Source organism: Colletes gigas, unplaced genomic scaffold (genome assembly GCF_013123115.1).
Source record: "Colletes gigas isolate AHSC1104 unplaced genomic scaffold, ASM1312311v1 Colletes_gigas_Sc00011, whole genome shotgun sequence".
Taxonomy (NCBI): domain Eukaryota; kingdom Metazoa; phylum Arthropoda; class Insecta; order Hymenoptera; family Colletidae; genus Colletes; species Colletes gigas.
The window spans coordinates 7,464,232-7,487,562 of NW_025106640.1; the positions used below are offsets into that span (position 1 = coordinate 7,464,232).

A 23,331-nucleotide genomic window follows, 5' to 3' on the forward strand; every position below is an offset into this window, starting at 1 on the left:
GCGTGCGCCTCGTGTGAATTTCATGGCTGATCTTTTTTCTGTGACGGTTATCTTAAAGGAAACTGGACCGATCGGAGAAAAAGGATCGAGCGGATAGGGTGGGTGGGAGGGGAGCGAGGAATATGAATATATAATATCTTATATCGTGTATCCATAAATGTTAAACGTTATTTCTTATTCTTTCTTTTCGTCGTCGTATCGACTTCGTATTCTTTTGACTCGTTTTCACTTCTTTTATTAAATGTTAGGTAGAGCTTATAAGGGACGCCTAAAGGCGCACTCACAGGCGAACTTCAGGCGCTCTTTTGTCGTATACTAGCTGTGCCGAATGCACTTGTACTGGTCGCACAATTGGCGAAAAGATCGGCTGAAGATCGGCTCCTGAGATCGAAACATCGAAATTCGCCTCTGGGACTTGTAAAACGATTCTTATTCGATAACGAACAAAGTGAAATGTTAAAAATTTGGGCACGGAGAAACGGATCGAGGGATCGTGTGTTACGTAAAAAAGAAATAAAACGAATACGTACTCGAAGAACAATTGCCCTCAGTAGCCGATCTTCAGCCTAACGTTTCACCCGCGACATATTATTTAACAACAGAATTTAACCACCTAATCTTCCGGAGGATACTCGTAATTCTCACCTTCGCCTCGCCTTCGTTTATACACAATAAATGGATATCTTTTTTTTTTTTTCTTTCGTCTACGTGCTAAATCGTCGAGCCGCAATCCATTACAATAAATCGTCGACAATCCGATAATCAATAATAAATCGATAGAAATCACCTAGCTTTCGATCGACCATCGTCCGCCCTTTAAAAGAACCCGCGCTTAACGAAGGTGTGGGGGGGCACGATAATAAATTTCAATAATCCATAATGTTAATAATCGCCGTCGATGTGATAATAATACAATTGCAATTATCACGATGCGAGAGCCCGCAAATGTCAATAATAATAATAGTCATAACGGCAATAATAATAATAATAGCAATAATAATGATAGTAATAATAGCGACAATAATAATAATGAAATAAAACTTTTTTGTCCTACGAGTTAGCATCGTCGTTACAATGATGTACTTAGCCGTTACAGTTCTGCCTATTTACTATTCTCTTTTATATACTTCTATATGTATAGCTACAATATATAATATTTCCATGTTGAAAAATCGTATACATTAGTGTTGTGTCGCAGGACCATTGCTTCGTTTCTGTTCTGTTTCCCGTTCGTACATACTCTTCTCTCTCGCTTTTATATCATTTTGTCACGTTTTCACTAATATGCTCTTTCTAGCTTTTGTCGTTTCGTTTCTTTCGGCTATCTTCGCTCGATGGGACGCTGAGAGGGGAAAAGGTGGCGTCGATGCACAGAAGCGTTCACGCTTTGTTCTCGTACAACAGCGTCGAAGAAAAAGGGAAAGAGACGAGCGATAAAAAGACCCAGAGGCTTTTTACTCGTCGCGGGGATACCGTCTAATTTCGCGGGGGGCGACGCGACTTCGATTAGGTCGTTAGCCCTCGATCGGTAACCCGGAGTCCTCCGCGGGAACGTGAACGCTTCTCGCTTGAAGAATATCTATTACATAACGTTAATAGCTTAATATCGACTTGTTTTTTTTTTTTTTCAATTTTCTTTTTTTCTTTTTTTCTTTTTTAGTTCGTATTACCCGCCCGGGTATGGGCGAGCCTCGGATCACAGATAGTGAGGTGATCGGATTGCGCGAGCATTTTCACGATACATCTTTACGGTCTTACACATATGCGTTTTTTTTTTCCTACATCGTACCGACTCTCGTAATTGTCTGTTTTGCGTTTCTTCTTGCGATTCCTCTAAGTATTTCAAGGCGACAGCTCCTGAAAGCAAACAGCACCGGCCGTGTACCGCGAACGTGAATCACAGTCGCGCGAACAACCGAGCAAAAATTTGTTCCCCCGACTCGTCCCCCGAACCAATTCCTCGTCGTTTCGTGCCAATTACGGACGATCGTGTATCGTCCCTGTCCTGGAAATGATTTTGTACCTTTCCGGCGACTGTTCATGCACGCGGCACGGTTGAAAGGAAACTTGGTCGGAACGCAATCCTTACGTCTCTGGCCAGTTCATGGTTGAAAGTTGTCATCGTGACGGTGACACACGGATTATACAGATACGAAAGTATAGAATATATATATTTTTATACACATGTATACGTATACACAATACATATGTACCTACGTACGTACGACCAACTAAGGGTAGACAGGCGCAATCGTATAATTCAAGCGTCAAATCCAGTCGGATCGCGTGTTTGCGCCGCGATTTCGAAAGGCTGTATGTTTTTCGTTCGTCTGGAAAAAGCGCGGTATCGATAAAATTCCAATTCGATGCTCGGTCCTCTGCGCTCCCGGCGATTCTTCTCTTATTTGCGCGATACGAGCTGCCTTCTATTTTACCCCCGAACACGTTTTTTCCGCCCCCCAACCCCCCCGCGTGAACCGAACCGCGTTCGAAACTAACGCGAACCGGGATTCTCGTAAAGCTTGTTTTTCGTCGATTCGTCGACGAGGTCTCGTGCTCTCTCGTTTCAAGCAGGTCGGAGCACGGGGCCGATATTCTGGATTCGACGCTGCGTGTGTCGGGTGATGAAATTAACGGACAAAAAAAAAAAAGAAAGAAACGGCATAGTAAAAGGGAACGAATTTTTAATAAGATTTCGTGCTGAATCGTTGGTTTACAAAAAACGAACGAAAAGTGGGAATTCGACTTCGGTGTTCTCGGTTCGCTCGTGGGTACAATCATGCACACAATTGTTCAACGTAACAAAGGATACGATGACGACTCGCTTCCTGCAGCGAGGACACTCGCGAATCGGAAACGATCGATACGTATGTTTACAGAAATAAATAATAATTGAGGAAAACATTGAAAAGAATGGTCAATGCTCATCGACGCAACGGATTAAATACATTTTTTTTGTTTTTTTTTACACGGAACAAGCGAATGGTGTCCTCGCGTCGAAACGAAAGGGAACAAATCAGCACGCAAACATCGTCCGCGTGTCGCTGCAAAGTATAACTCGGAAGCTAAATTTAAAACTCGGAACTTAAACCATAATTGAACGTAGGAAACATTCGCTAGCATTACACGATACACCCGTGCTGGGGTCAGATTTAAAAACGAGTAAATTGTCAATTGCTAAAACTGCCTGCGATAAAATACCAAGTTTCAACGACGCGTCTCTCGCAGTGAGATTAGTAAAAATTCCCGCGTTCGCGACGTGCGACGTTTCGTTCCTTTAAATCCGTACCCAGCAATAAAAATTACGCTACGCAAGAATATATAGTGGAAGGATACATAATACGATGTAAAAAGTGGTTGCAAAACGAAGTCAAGTGTTTAAAAGAAATATCGTGAGAAGAACTCGAAGAGAAAACATCGGGGAGGATTTGGGGGGGAAGAATAAAAATATCTGTACAAGCTAAATCTATCTAGGTGTGTGTATATAGCATATGTAAAAATAAAAACTAGTCGATTCGTGTACGTTCTCTCCCTTTCTCTCCTTAGCTAGGCGTCAGTACGCCGTCATATTGTCTTAAAAGAGAAGCGAACCTACGTTCTTTAGGAGCACATTGGCCTACGCCGATTCTTATCGTTCGCCGTCCTTTCCACTCTCTCGTACTCTCTCCCTTTCTTTCCGGCTCCCTATAATCCCCTTTCAACTCTTCGCTATTTGAATCCTTCGTAATTACGTGACGCGTACGGTCGCGCACGGTCGCTCGATAAGGCAAGATCAAGTAACAAGATCGAAGGACGCGCGGAACAAGATGCGAACGCTGGTAGAAAATCGTTCCGTTCTCGCGAGACCGTTTCACCGGTCACGCGTTCGATTCGTTCGCTCCCGAAGCTACGATTCCGTCACGAAAATCGCAAGCGAGCAGCACACGGTTGGCAAAATGGCCGTCCCGTCCGTGATACCGTCGGAAACCGCGCGTGGCGCTCAGCGTCGCATCTTCGCGCACCCGTCCTTCTCCCTCAACAGAAAAAAGAGAAAAATGTTCGAAAACCGGAAACTAGCGTTATTAATTATCGTAGGAACACCAACGAACATTATCTCCTTGTATGTGGCTCGGAGGTGCGCGCAAACAGCGCGTGTGTGAGTGTCGACGGGAGTGTGTGCGTATCGGTGGTAGTGGCGAGTGACGGTGTTGGTAGTTCTTGTTGCCCGGTGGCGTGTACCTTTGTTTTTCCTCGTCCTCTAACATACACTCTGCTTCGTTTCTCCTCTTTTTCCGTGTGTGTGTATCTGTCTGTCTGTGTGTGTGTGTTAGTGTGTTTTTTTTTTACTGTTTTTATTAAGTTCGTTACCATACTAGCTCGCACATTCCAAAAGTAACTTTAGACGCGCGGTCGTTTTTCATTCTCTCGGTCGGAATCAGAGTCCGCTGAATCGTGGAGTGGCGGAAATTCCGGCACCGCCTCGCGTTGTTGCATCCATCCCGCCGCGCCTGGCCCCCCAGCCAATGCCTTGCCCTGCGTCATTTTTTTCGATTTTTTTTTCAATTGATTTTTAGCCCTCTGTCTTTATCCCCTGCAGGTGGCGACAAAATAGCGTGTCATTGGTCGCTAAAGCCTCGCCTTCGTTTCAGAGCTTTTACGCACATTTTTTTTTCTCAGGACAGACAGATTTTCTTCGCGGACAACGCGCGATGTATATACGGTCTATATACACGTGTCGAGTCTAACGAAAGCGCGGGCTGTTTGAATTGGCCGCTCGTACCGGGACGTCGTTCCGCGGCGATAAAAACGCCGCGTCGACCGCCCGTTACGAGCATGAAAGGATTTCGTCGCTACATGATTCTAGCACGACAGATTCTAGCCGCGAATATGAACGGTGTCGGGATGATACTAAAAAATCCTTTCATACTAATCTGCCAATGCAACGAACCGGCGCCTATTCTCTACTCTCTACGCGGACAAATTTAGAACTCTGCACAACGAACTAAATAATGAAGTTTCTATCATCCGCTCTCGTTCATGCTCTCTCTCTCCCTTTCTCTCTCATTTTCTTTCGCCTCTTGTCTATTCACCCAGAAAACCCCCAGCCAATCGACCCGCAAAACAAAAATAAAAAGGTAATGATAAACGCACACACGTTACTACTGTGTAGAACCAGTATACACGTATAAACTTAAATTCTACGTGCAGCCATGCATGCCACGAAAATGATTCCAAGATTTATCCATCCGTAAACAGCTCTCCGATCTGCATAATTCTTTATGCGTCATGAATCTGTATTATGAACGTCTAGGTGTCAACGAGTGACTGTTTCGTGTCCGTGTACGTGTGTGTGTGTATGCGTGTACGTACGAGCGATTGTGTTGCAGTGTATTGCGAAACTATTTGTAAAAAGTACTCTAAGATTAAGTATCGAAAGCCATATGAGAGCGGCAAGAAACCGCATGGTGCGTTCTTCGAGGATGTATTTGCGTAGCACAGATAGCGTATAGATAGCCGTAACACGGAACAGGGATAGTATGCCCGTCCGATTGCATATTATTATGTACAACAAAGAGATACGGGGTTCCCTGTCCTTAAAATAATCGGATCTAACGGTGCCATCTCGTTCTTCTAAAACTCGCATCACAATGTTGCGTTACGATATGTTTCCAATGCGCTTCCTAGCGTTTCCAGGACTTCATAAGCTGCCTAAAACCCTTAAACACTGACTCGTTAACCCCTTCGCAATCATCGTTACCAGTCATACGCTTACACTCTTTTTAAATGAAATAAAATCCGACTCGTTTATTTTATTTTGTGTTCTCTTTTTCATTGTTTCCCGTCAGTCTGGAACGCGATCGACCGTGTGTTCGTCGGGTTTTAAAACTCGCTACCATTCGACTCTAATTGTAATCTACCTACGGAACGAGCTATCTAACGTTTCTCTCGCCTAAGAAAGGCCCGTTAAAGAAAATCTTATTGCACGCTCGGCGAGATCCAAGTCCTAGGCGGCGTGCACGAAGACGAGAAACATCGAGTAAAAATTCTCTAAAAAGGAATCCGATCGCTTCGAAAGAATACTTTCGATAGGCGCGCGTGCGACGGTTCTCGGCTTCGGGCGCGACGTTTAAACAAACGACACGATACGTGAGAAAGGCTCGAAATCGATGTTCCAAGTGTAACGAAACGTGTACGATATTATCTCTATATTTGTGTCTGTGTATATATTGCACTATCGACGAGTCCGAATCTCGAAAACCGGCCGATCCTCGTCGGGATTTCACGGCGATCGACGAAGGGAACAGAGACCTGTGCTTGTTGCAACGTGAGAGGACAACGTTCTGACCGGCTCGTCGATTTCTAATCTCGAACGCTCCCGTCCGCGACACTGTTTCTCAGACACACTTGCACGCATTCGAAAAGAATTCTAACGCGCGCACAAATCCTCGGTCACGTCGAACTCGGAGACGAGTCTATCATTGCGAGCATTGGTCGGCGTGGCGCGTCACTGCGAACACAAGAGAAAGCACTAAAGGCCGAGAGATCAGTGTACGCGCACCAGCCGTGGCTTTTGTCTTTTTTTTTATTTTTTTTTCATTCATTTACCCAGGTCTCGTGATTTCCATCCGACCGTCTTTCGTTCTCTCCTCGCTTCCCGTTCTCTGTTCACTTTGACATTCTTTAATTGCGTGTCTTTGCGTGAAGTCTGATTCGATGTCTCTCTCACTCTCTGTCGCCTTCTAAGAATTTCGTTTCATCTGCACCAAAGAGAAAAGAAAAAAAAGCTCAAGTGAATTGAAACGGGGCGACATGATTCAGCATCGACGTTCGAGAACAAAGAGCCGACCACCCGTCGAACCGTTCATCCCGCGAGACGCGTCCGGGATGCTGCGAAGGCTTGTTCGTACCGTTGCCCGTTTCCAGCGAAATTAAGTCGCGATCGATGAGGAGGAGGGAGGGGAACAAAACCACGAGACCGAGAGGAAACACGCCTCCGCGAACGAAACGGGTTTCCATTTAATTTCTTCTATCGCGGCTCGCCGGGGACCTCGAACCGTTCTTTCGTACAGTTCGCGACGAGTTCCGCGCGGGGATGGACGGTTCGTCGATTTAAATCGTGTTCCAGTCGAATCGTTAGGTGATGGAGAGTAGAAGAGACCAAGGAACAGACGACCAATCAATCGTATCACGGTATCATACAGGTGCCATACCGTGCGAACTGTGCTTGTAACAATGCTCTCGGAAGAGCGCGACCGTCAGTGCTTTTTTTGCGAATCGATCCTCTTTTCCGGGTCGTTTCACCTTCTCTCGAGGCACGAACTACGAGACTCGATCCCCCAGCCTGCGGAACCGCTCGAATATACGCCGGTGCACGGTTCAATTTCGAACCTGGCCCGCCGGAGTAGCGAACCTTACGGGCGAACAATGTTTTCTTCTCGCGAGAAATTCAACCGTGCACCCGCGAAACCGTCCGAATCTCGAGAGAAGCGGAATGGAACTCGACCGTCCGAAAACGTTTCGTGCAGAAACGGAGAAGAGAAATTTAGTCGATCGACCGAACAGCAAAACTCTATTTCGGAACAAGTTAATCGGTAAATGTCCCGGCTAAGCGTACGAAAAGCAGGTGCGATTGTCCGACAGCCGATTGCTCAAAATAATCGAAAAGAAGAGCGAAACGAAAAGTAGGAACAAAGCTCGCGATGCAACGATTACTTTTCAACTTTGATTCTTCCAACGTCGGTGGCCAAAAACTAAAAGGTTGGAAATCGTGCGAGCGTTGGACACGCGCCCCAATTTCTGTTGCAACAAACACAGTTCTTTTGCTTCTCGTTTTGTTAGACTCGGGGTAAATACCAACCATTAGCGATTAGAACGAGAAAAAAAAAAAAACAAAGGAACAAACGAAACCAGAGACAAGAGAGTAGTAACGGGAAAACGGATTATGGTCGGTCGAACGGGCGCCATGTTAAGCCGACCGATGTGTAAGAAGGGTCTTGGTGCTCATATAATTGTGTGCAAGCAATTGCTTTCTTGTTATGTATGCGATTACGGAAACGTTAGTGCCAGCTGTAGCAGCAAGAGCGTTCGTCATTACCAGCAGACCTATTCTCGTCTTTTCGTCGATCACATTTACCCCCGGTGCCTTCGAAAAATCTCGACGCAGAGGCGATATCGAACGGTAGAGAGCTCTCCGCTCGTTTCGGGGAGAGGTCGATCGTTGTTCGCGCGAATCGAGGAAATTCTCGGACGTTTTACGGGTAACGAGAAAGAAGTGAAGAATAGGCGAGTTTCGATGTAGCCGACCGAGGGCGAAGGCAGAAAACGAAACGAGTCGGAGAGACGATTCGAAAACGCGCACGGCTAGGTGGGAGCATGCATTTTAGTCGCTTCATTTCGACCCGGGTTTTCTCACCCCCGCTCCAGGGTCCGGGGAAAACCGTGGGCGAACCGGATGAACCGCGAAATTAATTTTCTTGCCAACTTCTCCGGCCTTTCCTCGCCCGATTCGAATTACAGGAAACGCAACGGTAACAAAGAAGATACGAACGCGGAGGAGCACAATAGGGGAAGATCGAGAAGAATGGCTCTGAACGCGGATTACTCGGGAGACAATGCTTGTTAGACGTTCTTTTCTCTCCCGGACAAAAGCGAAACTGCGAAGAATTGTTTAATTAAAACGCGAGGGCTCCGCGGCTCGATCAAACTGTGATTTTTTAATTCGATACGGCCGGCAGAGGCTAAAAAATATTATTTCGAAGCCGGTCAACGTTTTGTAACGAAGCGTATCGACAACCGTTCGGCAGTATCGACAAGAGGGACGGTTCGATCCGACGATCGGAAATATCTACAAATTTCCAAGCTACGCGAATAACCGACGCCGCGTGTTTGCGCGCGAATTTAATTCAACGTCACTCTTTATCGCGTGACATCGTCGAAATTGCATGTCAGAAAGATTTACTGGATTCGTGCTGCCGGACACCGTATTACATCGGGTTTGCCCCGCGCTTCCGCGGAAAATCTTTCCTCGAGAAATTTGCAACGATACCTTCGTTGTATTTAATTCGGGGCTGGATCGTGTTCGAGGGGGGGATGCTCGAATTAAGAAAATCACGGCGTGCCCGGGGTCGTCGGTCGGACACCCGGAAATTAGATCTTCGAAGATGCAAGTTCCGTTGCGTTTCACCGGGCCGAATTGAGGTAGCTCGTTAGAAGCATGGCCGCGAACGCGCGCGCGCGCGAGCACCTATCCGAGTCCATTAATATGTGAGAGAGCAGCCCTACCTAAAAAGTGACTTAGCAACTCCAATGCATACTAAGCAACCCTTATGCTACTGGCTGCTGCTGGCTCTGTGTGCGCCAACTTGACGCTCCTCCTCTTCTAACCCACCGGGGCGCCTCCTACCACCACTATCGGCTCCCTCTAAGCCCATCTTTATGGGCCAGCAACAGCGTATCCAACCCAACCCTATATATTCCAACAACACGCATCTACTTGCACCCAGAGACGCCGCTCGCCTATCCTTCCAAAGCACACACAACATCCACTCCTCTCCTTTCCGCTCGGCTCTACACAGAGTGCTCCAGACGCGGCATCGAAATCTTCGCCGGTCCAAAGTAGTTTACAGCAATTTCTAATTACGTCACCAAAGATTACACCGCGCGTAGGACTCGTGATCCCCCAACGGGGGACTTTGAATATCCTTCCTTACGAGCGCGAACCAGGGGTGCGCGAAACAGCCGCGTTCGAAAAGTTAAGTACAATTGTTTTTGTCTATTGGATAGCTCGCAATAGGGTAAAAACGATCCCGATAAACGTTTGAGGGACGAGTTGTCCGAAAACGCAAAGATTTATGTGCCCCTCCACTTGAAAAAATCGAGGGGTTGCACGCCCCTAGGTTGCAACAGTGAGTAATAGGCAAGGTTAACCCTAATAGTTCTTGAAAACTAGCTTGTAATGCTTCGGAGTGGACCGAATCGTTACATTTTTTGTTTGTAAACAATTGGAGGCTCGGATAGACTTCGTACACCCCTGCTGTAACTGGTATTCTACGTTATTTACCCTGTATAGGAGCTCGAGCGTGTCAAAGATCCAGCCATAGGCCTCCACCTCAACCCATTCGTTCCTTTCCTTCCGAACCTGTCTTTCTCTCTCGCTCTCTCGCTCTTTCTCTCCCTCGCAAGCTTTCATTCTCGCAATATGTGTGAATTATGCGGTGAGATGCACATGCGTTTACGGAGACACAATGCCGTGGCTTGAAAATGGATGGAAATCGAGAGTTGCAGCAGAGTTCTGTTACCGGGTGCGTAAAAAGTTGAATCGCTACTGTAAAACCCCGGCGGGAAACATCTTTTTCCATTCATTCGAGCCAAAGAATGTCCCTCGAACTCGGAGGGTAAGGGTAGGGGTGGCGTGAAGCATTATCAGGGTAATCTAGCACATGCTCAGAGAATGCAAGTGGGGTGCCGGCATCGAAGAAAGCGAGGCGATGATCGCTGACTACAGGGATAATTATTATTACGTGTTACGTGAAGGTTTGACAATTACCTGATGCATAGGATCGTAGCCCATGGAGCCGTCGTTGTACGGTTGCGAGCCATAGTCGCTACCGTTTATGCCCATTCCGTATCCGGCCATGTCTTGGGGCCCGCCGGGAGGCGCCGGGGACATCATCGGCGTCGGTGTGCCCTGGCTGGCGCCACCCATACTGTACGGCGACGCTCCTGCAAAAGCTGCTGTAGAAACAATCGCGGTGCATACAAAATTCGAGGGTGCGTCTTTTAAGTTCATCCGCCTGAGCGATACATTTTGTCTACGTTTAAGCGCGAGCTCGTTTCTAATTCGTCTGTGTGTTTTGTTCACTCGTTACGTAATCAGTGGCGCTGTTATGCGGTGCGGTAAAGCTGTTTTTCCTTGGAACCTGATTGTCGCTGGACGCAGCGGATCAAATTCTAGAAAAATTCCTCGATGGATGTCGATGGACGAACGCCACTGATTAATCAGACAGGCAAATGTATCGTTACGTTTACGTTTGACAAGAGATCGTGGATCCATCTACGGGTGAAAGCGAATGGCTGGTCTTTTTTCTTTTTTTCTTTTTTATCGTTAAAACGCGCGGTACCGAATTCTGTCCAAGCGACCGGAGTAATTAGTTCTCCGACGGTGGTAGTCGGGCAACGGTAATTAACTCTTGGACGACAGCGACGCGAGCAATTTTTATTTCGAAACGGAGAAAACGTACGCGTTGGCTTCCTGGCGCCCACCATCGCTGGAATTCCGTTTCTTTAATTACGGCCGAGGACTGCGGGGGCCCCGTTTACCGGAAGCGTGGCTGAGGAAAGACAAACACACGGAGGGCGTCGAAAGAAACGCGAGAACGCCGGCATCTCATCACACCCTCCCCCGACTTCCTCCCACTCATCTTTTCCTTCCCTCTTTCTCAGTCTAATTGGTAAGTTAAAAATATCTCGCCGTGCTCTCTAAAATAAAGAGACGCCTCGGTAGTTAAGGAAAGTGCGCGTAATTGCGACCAGCAAGTCCCGCGAATGCGAGGAATTTCCCCGGGAAAACCGCTCGGAATTTTTCTCCTAATTTTAGCGACAAGGTAAATACCACGGGCGAACCAAACGGAAAACGAATTATTATCGGAAGAGGTAGTTCGCGCTCGAACGTTTCCCGCGCGTTCTAAATTACCAATAACTTTTTTCCGAAAAGTAGCCAGGTATGGTTTTCCCGTTTCTATCTATGAGATTTATTAACGAGCCGCGATTACGTTGGCACGGCCAAGCCGAACAATGAACGGTAACTCAGTCGTATAATGATTTACAGTAATGAGAAACCGCCGGGGCAGCGCAATTTCTTCTCCATCCTAATTTCGACGCGTAAACGATCGCGACGGAAAAGGTGCCAGGAACTATTAGCGGTGGAAATTGCGTGAAACACGACGAACCTGCTCCTGCGGCCAATTACGCGTTATTTTCCTCAGCAACGCCCCGCGAATATCAACGTTCGCGATCGTACGTCAAGTCTTTCAGCCGTTCGGATTCGATTTAAAAAAGCTCTCAAACATAATTCTCGGTGTATCTTTTACTTTTCTAAGTTATCGAAACGAACTCTTCAAGGAACACCCGTCGCTCGTTTGCCGAAGGACGGAACTTACCAGCTGCCTTTTTGGCTGCGTACAAGTTCGCCTCCTCCTGTGCTTTACCTATGTTTTTCTTGTAGCGTATCCTCTTGTTGCCGAACCAATTGGAAACCTGAACCAAAACAACGATTCTTCTACTTATATTCTGCTTTTGTTTTTTTATGATAATATTGGGAATAACGAATCGACGATATCGAAGGGTCGAGGAGCTGCTCGAGGAGCGTAGCGGGAAATTATTTGAAACGGAAACGGGGGTGGTAACCGTGCAACTGTCGTTACTTAATTCCAACGAGGGCGTAAATTCTAGTTATGGCGGGAAAACGACGGGAGAATATTTCGTTGCGCTTTACCTGACTCACGGTGATGCCGCATTTTCGCGCGAGCTCTTCCTTGGCCTCTTCGCTCGGATAAGGATTACTGAGGTGCGAATAAAAGTATTCGTTCAGGATTTCCGAGGCCTGTTTGCTGAAGTTTCGTCTCTTACGCCTGCAACAAAAAACCATTTCCGGGCCTTTTTCACACCGAACACGACCCTGCGCGACGGTTTCCGTTCGGCGCCGCTCCGCCGTGAGAAAAATCCACGTCGAATTCGAGAGGAAATCGGAGGACGCGAACGATCGTAACGCGTCGAATACACACCTCGCGTCGAGGAATCTACTCCTGAGGATCATGACGGCCTCGCAGGTGGACTGTTTCAACTGCATCTGGATGCTCGAGAATTTCTTGTGAATGATCTGCACCATCCTCTCGATCTCCTTCGGCGTGATCGGCCTGGTACGGCTCTGTTCCCTCAGCAAATTCATCACGTGGGTCGTGAACTCGTTACACGCCTGAAACCAAAACGGAGATCCACTTCGAACACACGTTGTCGTTTCACCCTCCCTATCTCAGACCCTTTGTTATTCCGAAAAAAATTCGGTATCGAACAGGCCGCGGCGACGAATCGGATTACAAAGAGGGTGTCGGTACCGCCCGAAAATCGAAGTGAAAACTATCGTGGACGAAATCTATCGAAAAAGGGAAAACCATCGACTGGTCGGAGAGCTCGAAGAGGGAAACCGCGGAAGCCGGGAGAAGAGGGCGAACGAAAAAGAAAAGAAGGCCAGGGGGGGTGGAAGACCGAGAAGAAAGACGCGTACGTATAATGCATTATTCCTGGTGGCTGGTCGGTTTAAGGGAAAAAGGACTTTGCTCGATATCAGTATTCGAGGCGAGCACGCTACCTTCCGGAGGGAGCGAAGAAGAGGACGCGATGCACGGGAGAAAGAGGGCGGGAGTACGGGAAGCCGTGGGAGGGTGGATTTTCCTGAGGGAAGGCGCTAGAAGGAAGAGAGGTTGCCAGGGGAGAGAGAGGTCGGACAGGGTGGCTCGCAATTTCGAAATGGATTCCACTCTGCCGCCGTACCTCCAGCCACTCTCCTCGTCTTTCTTCCGTCCACCCTCTTTCTCGCCGTTCTCTTCTTCATTCTGTTCTCCTCTCTTCGCGCGAGCGTGTACCAACTCGCCGGGGGTGGATCAGCTTCGGTTGCTGCCTCGCTGCGAGCCGAGGGAGACGATCACGAGTAGGTGGATTGGATGGAAAACCCATAGAGAATTATGCCTCCGCCACCCACACCCCTGCGCCGGTGTTTTCTCCAATTTTTAAATTATCGCACGAACGAAAACGATACTTTGCCCGGGGCGCTAGCGAGAAGTATTCCAATTTAATATTAATACTAATATCAAGAGCTACGAAGTTATTATTTCGAAATACAAATTGCACGTATTTCGAAAAGGGGAAAGATGATCGCGAAAAATGATAAATAAGAATGACGGAATTAGCGTCGTTTGAAGCAGTAAGTTTTCGGATTTGCAGATCGATCGGTGGCGGAACCAGAGATATTAAAAATTTATTGTTCGGGTCGGACGCGTCTCTGGGAATTGCATCGCGCACGAAGGTCGAAAGTGAAGAAGTGGTGACGCGAGCCAACGTTAAAAATGATTTATAAAACGCGAGACGATCTCTGGGAAGGATAAGATGCGTATAAAATCCGAACGCGACGGAAGCGTAAAATTTCGAGCTGTCGATGACTGGTCCATGGACGAGGCAAACACAACAAGTGTCCCCGGTTGAAACGTGTTTTCCCTATGACGCCTCTAATTTTACTGCGGTTTGGTCTATTAATACGCGCGTATTTCCAGGGATACAAGAGGTTTCTGGCTCACGAACGTTATCGAAATTCCAACCTGCGCGCCGCTAAATATACCTGGCCGCGGTTACGATTGCCGTGGTTGTTCTGCGGTTACCGCAATACACGGCAGCCTCCTTTCTTACGCAATCGCGTTTAGCGTTAAGGACGATTTTCACGAACCGACTGGCCGCAATCGCGGCCGACCTACATCTTTGGCATCGTGTCAGATAATACGGCAACGCACGGTTCGATTTCGTCAACACTCGAGATACAGTCGAGACGTTGCTTCCCGTAATTTCGATACGTTTCTAAAAACGGTACCGACGAAACGAGTCCAAACACGACGCAGTTCGCGATCGAAACGTCACGCGTGGAGTGGGGGGCCGCGGAAATTTAACCGTGCAGTATCGTGTACGAAAATACGAGGATCGACGCGAGAGGAAAAGGAGTTAATTGTACGCGCGAGGCTCGGGAGGCTTAGGCGGTCGAAATCTGTAGCGAAAATCGGAGAAAATAAAAGCCGGGCGTGCACCGGTAAAATTCATGCCAGACGATGTTTGCTGGCGGTGATCACGCGATCTCGTAAAACTCGCTGCGCCGTTCTATTCTCGTACTTGTCACGCCATTTTGCATAGCCAGGCAGACGTTCACCCTAATGCAGTGACTCGGCCGGTCCGCGGAGTTTGAATAGTAAATTTCGGTTATGATAAAACTTTTGGCCGCGACGCGATATCAACCGTAATAACGTTACTTTTAAGCGCGGCGATATATCCAACGGCGGGAGACCCGAAACATTGTATTATCCGCGCTCGCCAAAACTGCGCCGGCCAAGCTCGGAACAACGTCGAGAACGATGCGTTCATTTAAATAACAATCGCGCCGCGATGCGGATGAAAACCAAGCGCGAGAGAAGGAAAAGAAAAAAAAACAGTTCTCGCGGAAAGAATTTCTGTTTTTTTTTTTTTTTTTTTGTTTTTTTTGTCGATGATAAATCCGATCCTGGATTAAACGAACGATGGGAGGGAAGGAGAATCGTGGAGCAGAAAATCAAAGGTCGTGCTCGCAGTTCCGCGGGCTCTTAGACGAGCAGGAGGGGAAAAAAAGAACGGGGTTAAAACTTGTTAATGGCCGGGTTTATCGATAGGGCGTCCACTACCCTTGGTAACTGCAGTCGCACAGGCGTATGCACGCGAGCGCATACATTTCTCGGCACGAGCTGCCTCCATATTGTTGCGCCTGGAAAGAATTCCACACGCATCCGCGTACACACACCCCGGGTGGACCTCAAAGCAAGGGTGTGCGTATTTACTGCGGGGAAACATCAAGACCGCTGACACACGGTGAAATATGGGGTCGAAACGGGTGTGGCAATTAAAGCACGGTTCCCTCTCTCTCTCTCTCTCTCTCCCTCTCTCGAATCGTTCGAGTTTGCTCTCGTGACTCTCGTGCGCGAGTGATTTGGTATTTACGTACGCGCGAATACACAAGTCGGCACGAATGGCAGGCCGCGGTTATTTCCAAAGTATGCAAAAGGGAGAAAACACGGAGAGGCGTTAAAAAGAATTATGCTTTTATCGTTGATAAGTGGAGTAGCGGCGAGCGCGGAGGCTTTTTGTTTAAACTGCGCACGCATATTAACGACCAGGAATTGAATTCGCGTTGCAAACGACGCCCCCGCGGCATCGCGAAACTCGATATGCCGAACAACCAACGATTTAAAAAACAACACATCCTACGCTGATCGATACTAGCGAATTTCGCGGGGAAAACCCTTCCATCCGTTCGGAAGTTATGATGTTTTAAACATACGCATGAAATTTTAGGGGAATCATTCATTCATGATCAGACATTATATCTTCGGTAATGAATTTTTTTCTCAAACGTGCGTAGGAATTCGAGGGTATGTCTATTCACCAAAAGTGATTGTAATTCGTTCAATTTTTTCTGGAATTGCGTCGAAGAGATTCCTGCTCGACACGCGAGATTTTACTTAGCGCGAGCGAGTCTGTTCATTAGAACAGAAATCGTCCAACAGGGAGGACCCTGGTACACCTAACTGGTCTCTTATCAGGCTGCTCGGGGGTAGAAAAAAGTTCGACGCGAAAACTGCATACAGGGGACCTTCGATTCCATTAGGTCCCGGTCGTCTGGATAACAGAATATAACGTTTCAACGAGGACTGATGCAGTTTTACGGACCTGTTCGTATTTCTCCAGCTCCTGATGGTAGATCTGCCTGATTTGAGCGAGCTTGGCTCTGTAGTCCGAATGTTCGATGGCGTTGTCAGGTTGTCCAGGTGGTCCGGCCGCTGCAGCCGCCGACGCTGATGCCGCCGCCCCCGCTCCGCCGCCCTTCTCCGGCCCGGCAACTCCCTCCGCGATCAACATGTTGTCCAACCTCATTAACTGCGGATCTGGCGGCTCCTCTTCCTGAGTGTTTCGTAACGAAATCACTGAAACAGCAAGAAATATGCACAAATTTTAACACTGCATTACGATTCTTCTAACGCAACCCTTACGACTACGGTCACGCGAAAATTATTACGCTCGCTATCGTGTCCTAAATTATAATCATTTGAAAAGACTCGGAAGTGTATCACACTTGAGAACGACTTTATTCCGCTTATCTCTCGGGAACGAAACAATGTTGATCCAAAGTACAACAAAACGACACTCGTCTGATAACCATCGGATTCGTGTATACATTAGTAAGCGTATGTAATCGTCTTAATATTGCTCGCAGTTATTGGAAAGTCTTGAATTTGTACGAAGCAAGGTCGTCGTTCGGAACGCTTATCGACTCTTTTGCGTACGATACGAATATTATATTTTCATTTATCTACGTTCGACGTTCATCGGACTTAATTTTCAGTCGGGGGCCGACGATAAATACGAGGCTCGCTGCTCAGCAATTTTACGGTTCGCGGGGTTCGCTGGTGACGATAAAATATGACCTATCACCGGGGAGGGTTACGAGAGGAGCCAGAGCGAGAGCCCGCTGAGTTATGTGCTTTGTTCGAGCGAGCTGCGGTCAGAAAAGTTTCGGAAACGCGCGCTGCTTCGGAGGACCAGATTCTCGAAGGGGTTGAACGGGACTCCGGGTCGACTTTTGAAAATGACATCGCGAATTTCGCTGAACTTTCGTACGACCGTCGAAGCGCCGTAAATGCGGCTCGTAAAAAATCGAGTTAACCAACGGGGCGGTTAACTTTATTATCGCGTCAATTTTTCTCGACGAGCGAGAAAGAACGCGGCGTTGCAGCGGGATGCGAAGGGGTAGCGCGCGTACTCGGGAAAGTCGCGCGTTTACCGATCGTAAAAGAATCAATTTTGCTGCCGGGATCTCCATCCCCCCCGTCCAGACCCTTTCCGTTCTCTTTGTCTTAAGGGCCGATGCACGCAGTGCTTTAGAACAGGGTGGTTTTCCGCGGTGTAACAGTGGTTTTATTGTACTTTTACGGCGCATGATGGAGCTGGACGACCCATAAAGTCGAACAGAGCGAGGGGGATCGACTCTCCTTTTCTTCCCTCCTCTCTCCTCGCCCTGTCGCCTCGTGTGTGACAGTTCTTCCAGAAAGATGCAACCCCGTCTTCGACAGTTTTCACCCCTCTCGCGTATAAAACCAACACGTGCACGCCCGAGCGAGCACACGAGGGGATCAACGGCTGCACCGGAAACTCGTGCAAACTGCCGCGAGATATACTTCCCCACGGATTACCGATTATTCTTCAGGCGATTCTCAAAACCGAGACGCTGTCTGTTTAGCGAAAATTCAAGATTTCGTACCGACATTATCGAAAGGAACCAATTACTTTCGTAATTACCGGCGCATATATGGCGATGTAACGTTTCGCCTCTACGAATCCCACGGTCGAATTAATTACGGCTCGCGGTTATTCGAGCCCGTAATTTAAATTCGTTAGTACTCTTTTTTTCTCGCTCCGTTCCACGGTTTCTCGGCGATGGGGGAGAAAAAAGTCTCCGGAGACGGTGAGGAAGGGGTTGAAAGTTCGCCGGGATTCGCGGGAGCGTGAAACGAATGCGCGGAACTAATGCATTTATACGAAGTGTAACAATTAGGGCCGCGGCGCCGCCGGGCGAAGGGGTTGGTGTTTGAAATTCCTCCCGGGGGCTCGAAAGGGCGAAGACACAAAGTCGATCACTGGGGAACCGTTTCTTTGAGAAAGATGTTACGCTAACTCAGAGCGTTCGTTTAATGAATCTTGCCTCTCGCGCGAAGGGACCCGTACCCGGGAACTTTTCCCTTCTTTCCTGATTTACAATTTTCGCGAGCCTCGCACCGAAAACGGCTTTCAATTTTACAGGAACCGAAGAGGGTTAACAGCAGTCAGAGGCGCGTCGTTAAAACTTGGTGCGAACTTGTTCGCGCTACCGTTGGCAATTAAAAATGAAAAACCTACGGAGACGGGGCGAAATAAAACGTAAGTTTACGGGCGAGGCCGTAAGGAGGAAGTTGTTCCATTGAAAGTTAAAGGCCCGTGAGCCATCGACGGTACTTTCCTTTATTCGTTAGGAGCTTCGAAACGTGGCCGTTTCATCCCCCTCCGTCGCCTGATCCACCGTCGAGAAACATGGAAATCGCGAAACGGTGGCGCGGAATTAAGAGCTCGGGCGAAATTATTTTCGGGTATCGAGCGAGAAGAAAGTAATCGGGGGTGGCTTACGGGCAATAATCTGGCCATTAAGGGGTGTAAGGGGAGGCCCTTGGTACCGCGTCGTCGAAGCACAGGGACTGCTAACCTCCTGCGGGGGTCCTTACAAGCACGTAAACTCAGTTTTACTAGCAGTTAACATTTTACGACTCAGACGGTCTGCCCCGGCTCTGTACACTCTGTTTCTCCGTCGCTCGTGCGCGTGGGAGTTGCAGCGCGTTCCTTCCTGTCTCTCCTTCTCTCACTCTTGTGCCTAGCCTGTTGTCGACCGGGCTACGCGTATTCGTCACAACACACAGATTCCGGCGTGAAACACTGGCTATACAAGCGTACGCGCCGCGGCGACAACGTAACGCGCGTCGTTTTCGAGGGTCGTTAGCGAGCGAACTACGTTAATATGACACCCCGTTGAAGATCAAGCTAATTGCCCGACTAATTCGCTGCTCCCGCTATTCTCCCGGGCATACGAGACAGAATTTCCGCCGTTTAGAAGAATCGCCCGGACCCTGTAGCCACGTATGTACGCGCTCCAGTCGCGATAAACACGAATTAAACATCGCGTTTCGTATTTCTTCGCGACTGATAGTCGACACGATGCGATCACGATTTCCAGGATTTTTTTTTGTAACGTTGAATAAATAAATAAATACGGATTCGTGGGTCGTAAAGCTTCGTCTCGTTTCGCCTGATTATCCACCTGCGTTCCCGCGAATAAACGGGGGCGACTGCGTGCACAGGGACGACGAGAAAATCGAAAATCCCTGGTCGAAACAACCCTTGGGATAATTTAGATTCGCAAAGCGGAGCGGAGGTATGGCAACAGCAGCGGCGGCAGCGAGAGCGGGCGGTGGAACGCCGCTGGTGTGTATTGATCTAAACGGGAACCCGTGAAAGCAATTAAGATAAGGCACGGTAACAAAGGGTTGTCGGCTGCTACCCGCTTTTCACCGTAGGAAAACAGAAAAGAGAGGAGGAAGGGGAAAATAGAAAGAGCCACGAACCAGATGGAAGCAGATACGCGACGGAGAAAGGTCTAAAGCCCGAATATCACCGAGGGGTTGGAAACCATATCGCCCGCGTTTTCCTACCGATTTAAATCCCCGGTTACCATTCCGACGGAACTATTCCCGACCCCCTAAATCATTCCCGGTCCTTCGTTTCTATACAAGACGAAGCTGCGTCGTTGGTACTTTTCGGTGCTCCAGATACGAGTAAAGTCCGATAAATCGAGAGGATGCCGCAGGTGTGTACACGACGCAACGTAACATTAACCGGGGAATAAGTTTAACCCTAACGATGCTAATTCGCGCTACCAAACTCGAGCTCGAATCTACAAATATTGGAGTTTGCGCGATTAATAAGATAGACCGGAGTGTTTTGGAGCAAAATTCACGCGCGCATTCCGAAGGAATACTTTGAGTCCTCGAAACGGCAAGATAATATTACGTTCGCTCCAGGTGGATCCTAATCCTGACCCAGTTCGAAGATCCTTTCAAACGCGTCTCGGTCGCCAGGCGAGGGAATCGATTCCCAAAATCCACTCAATTTTTTTCTCCGTCTCTCTTTCTCACCCTCGACCTTTTCCCAGCGTCGGCATGATACACGCGGACACGGTCCAGATGTAAGACGCAGGGAACGGAAGAGAATAGGAGAGGAAGGGAGCTCGAAATGGCTGCTCTTTTAATTCGAGGGTGAATCCTGACCGGGGGTGCGAAAGGGAAGCGGGCTAAAAGAAGACGGCGGAGAGTTACCCTCCGGGATCTGATATCGACACCGAGCTGTAAGAATATCCGGGGCCTCTTCTGATTTACGAAAGAAATCGAGACACGAAGAATTCCGCGTTGTTGATATCGTGTTTCGTCCCGTCACGAGCGCCGTTTCCGCTCGAGTGCTTTCAGAAAGGTCGCGTGTCAGGTATTATCGCATCGTCGGGACGGGGAAAAAATCGGAACCCGAGAAAGACAATCGTTCCGCGAGTCCTTGAGCCGTTTATCTTGCGTTCTCAACGACCAGAGTCTCGTTTCCTCCATTGTTTAAAGGAATCCCCTCCTTCGTAGATCGATATTGTAAAACGGTTCCGTCGCGATTCCTCTCCACAAGCATTATCGAACACTTTGGTATAGATCAGTATTCAAAACTGATTTAAAAATCTTATGCCGGTGAATATATGTTTTCGAATCGCAGAACGCGTCACACTTTGATTGCCACGCGCGTGTACCGGAACCGAGGCTCTCGCAGATCCGCCGCTTTTCCAGATTTCAATGTAATACTTTCAGGAGATATTCCCCGAGACTTTGTTTCCAAGGAACCTTTAAACGTCGTTGTTCAATTTCGTACGAACCCGTGCATCGATCGCGCGTAAAACGCCATGGAAGTTATAAATAAAAAGGAGCATTAATGCAACGGGGTCCAGGCAACGACGCGTGGTCGAAACCGGTTTTTAAAAATTGCATACCGCAAGCTGCATCGCGCGCGACGTTATAACGCCCGGCGATACGCAATCTCGAATTGCTCGACGTAATCCGCGCGCGAGCGGTTGCGCAAAAAACAAAAAAAAAAAAAGAAGGGAAAAAAAAAGGAGGGCCGCCAGAGTGAAATATTTATTTTAATCCGGCGGCCGTTACGCGTTATAACGCACGCGTTGGTTTCGTAGCGTGTAAAAGTTATCAGGCGGCGCGGAGTTCGGAATTTCTCTCCGCGGATAATAATAACGTTTCGGACGTCGCAGACGACGGGGTGCGCCCCGCTTCCGGTTTCGACGCCGTCGCTCCCGCCGAGCACAGAACTTTTCTACGATTTCTTTCGCGCTTTGGCAATTCCGTGCTTCCGTTTCCTTCGGCGAAGAATTCTGCGCGAACAGTTTCTCGCGCCGATGTTTTTCCATCGTCGACGCGAAAACCGTCTCGCTCGCGTCGTTTCCTCGTCGAATTCGCTCGACCGTGTCCTCCGGCCTCCGGCGGCTCCTCTCCTCTTTTCCGCTTTTATTATTTTCTTCGTTTCCCGGGGGCCACTTCCGGCGGGAACGGGTGCTCGTCTCTTTTCCGTTCGCGCGGGGCTTTTCCAACCGCCGTAAATCAAAACGCGACGCGAAAACGCGGCCAAACCGTACGCCGTACGCGCGATACCCCACGTACCGGGTGTCCCGAACGACCATCGATCTCGCCTCGACTGCGAACGGAACCAAAGAAATATTGCCGCGACACGAAACAAACCGAAGATCGTCGAGTTTCGTTCGCGTTTCCGCGACCAAGCGGGAAATTTTTAATTAACGCGTAAATTGTCTCGCGTTACGCGTTGCGTCCTGCGAACCCCGGAGAAATGTATCGCGTTGCGGCGAAGGACAACCAACGGGGACGGGAGGGGGAGGCGTTCAAGAATCGTGGAGCATCCCCTGTCGGAGAAGAAAAGAGGGTGGAAGCGTCGGTGGCCGTGGGGGTCGAATAAAATTTTACGGCCGCGAAATCGTCCAATAATTGTTACGGCTCGCTTTGATCGCGTAAAACACGTCGTAAACGTCGAAAGGGACGACCCCCTGGTCGACAGGAATTACTCTTAACCCCCTTACGAGGTATTATGCCGCATTACTGGCGGTGCTGCGTTTGCGTCTGCACGCGTCCGCTGTCTTCTACCCTTCTCGCGGTGGTGTCCCTTCCCGAAAATCTTATCCTTTCGGGTTCGGGCCGATGGCTCGGTTAGATCTGCACCCCATAAAGTCGCCGAGCGAAGCGATAGCTTCGGGGCATTCTGCGGCGAGACGCGTCAGCGATTCTCGATCGCCTTCGGAATTAATTGGTCGACGTTAACGCTTTGACGACGGTTTCGCGCCGGGAACTTTTGTATGCAAGTTTCAACGAGCGAGGAGAGATCGAGCGTCGTCGTAAAGATATTTTTCTACGACCGTAACGGGGTACCACTCGAGGAATAAATCATCCGTTAATTAGTCTCGTCGAAACGCTTCGACCCCGATAAGGACACTCGGTGTAAAGAGCGTTCGGCGATTCGCGATCACGATTTCCCTATCCGAGCGAGCATCTCGGGGTACCGTTAAGCGCACGACGGTAGAAAAGCACCGAAAGACGCCAACGGAGCTTCTTTCCATCCACGGAGTGGCTTTTATCCTCGAGACAAGGTCCGCGAGAACCCGTCGGAAGCAAAACACCGTCCATAAACTCCGAACCCGACGGTTCGCGGGCGCTTCTTTTCAGCCTCGCTGGAAGCAATCTCTCGGACCGGAAAAAAGACCCTCGCCGTTAATATATTCAAGCAAAAAGATTACACGGCGCGGAAATATCTCGAGCGTCGGGGTCCGCGCGCTTACGCGTTCCTCCGTCCCTGTTATTTCGCGATGCTCGAGAGGGTGCGCGA

General features: G+C 48.7%; 1 protein-coding gene across 10 annotated transcripts in view; it reads right to left on the bottom strand.

Moving 5' to 3' along the window:
• Positions 1-1,281: 1,281 nt before the first annotated feature.
• LOC122398505 (homeobox protein extradenticle) overlaps positions 1,282-23,331 on the bottom strand; it is a 40,323-nt gene continuing 18,273 nt past the window's right edge. For 4 of the 10 annotated variants that reach the window (XM_043398422.1, XM_043398424.1, XM_043398423.1 and 1 more), the window contains 6 exons: positions 16,492-16,745; positions 12,762-12,952; positions 12,473-12,608; positions 12,138-12,234; positions 10,526-10,713; positions 1,282-4,512 (listed from right to left, as the gene is read on the bottom strand). In XM_043398422.1, coding sequence (XP_043254357.1) covers positions 4,378-4,512; positions 10,526-10,713; positions 12,138-12,234; positions 12,473-12,608; positions 12,762-12,952; positions 16,492-16,745 — 1,001 coding nt within the window. In that variant the 3' untranslated portion in view covers positions 1,282-4,377. Of the gene's footprint in view, positions 6,738-10,525; positions 10,714-12,137; positions 12,235-12,472; positions 12,609-12,761; positions 12,953-16,491; positions 16,746-23,331 lie in introns of all 10 variants that reach the window. The other 6 variants (XR_006259192.1, XM_043398427.1, XM_043398426.1 and 3 more) reach the window with 6 other exon arrangements.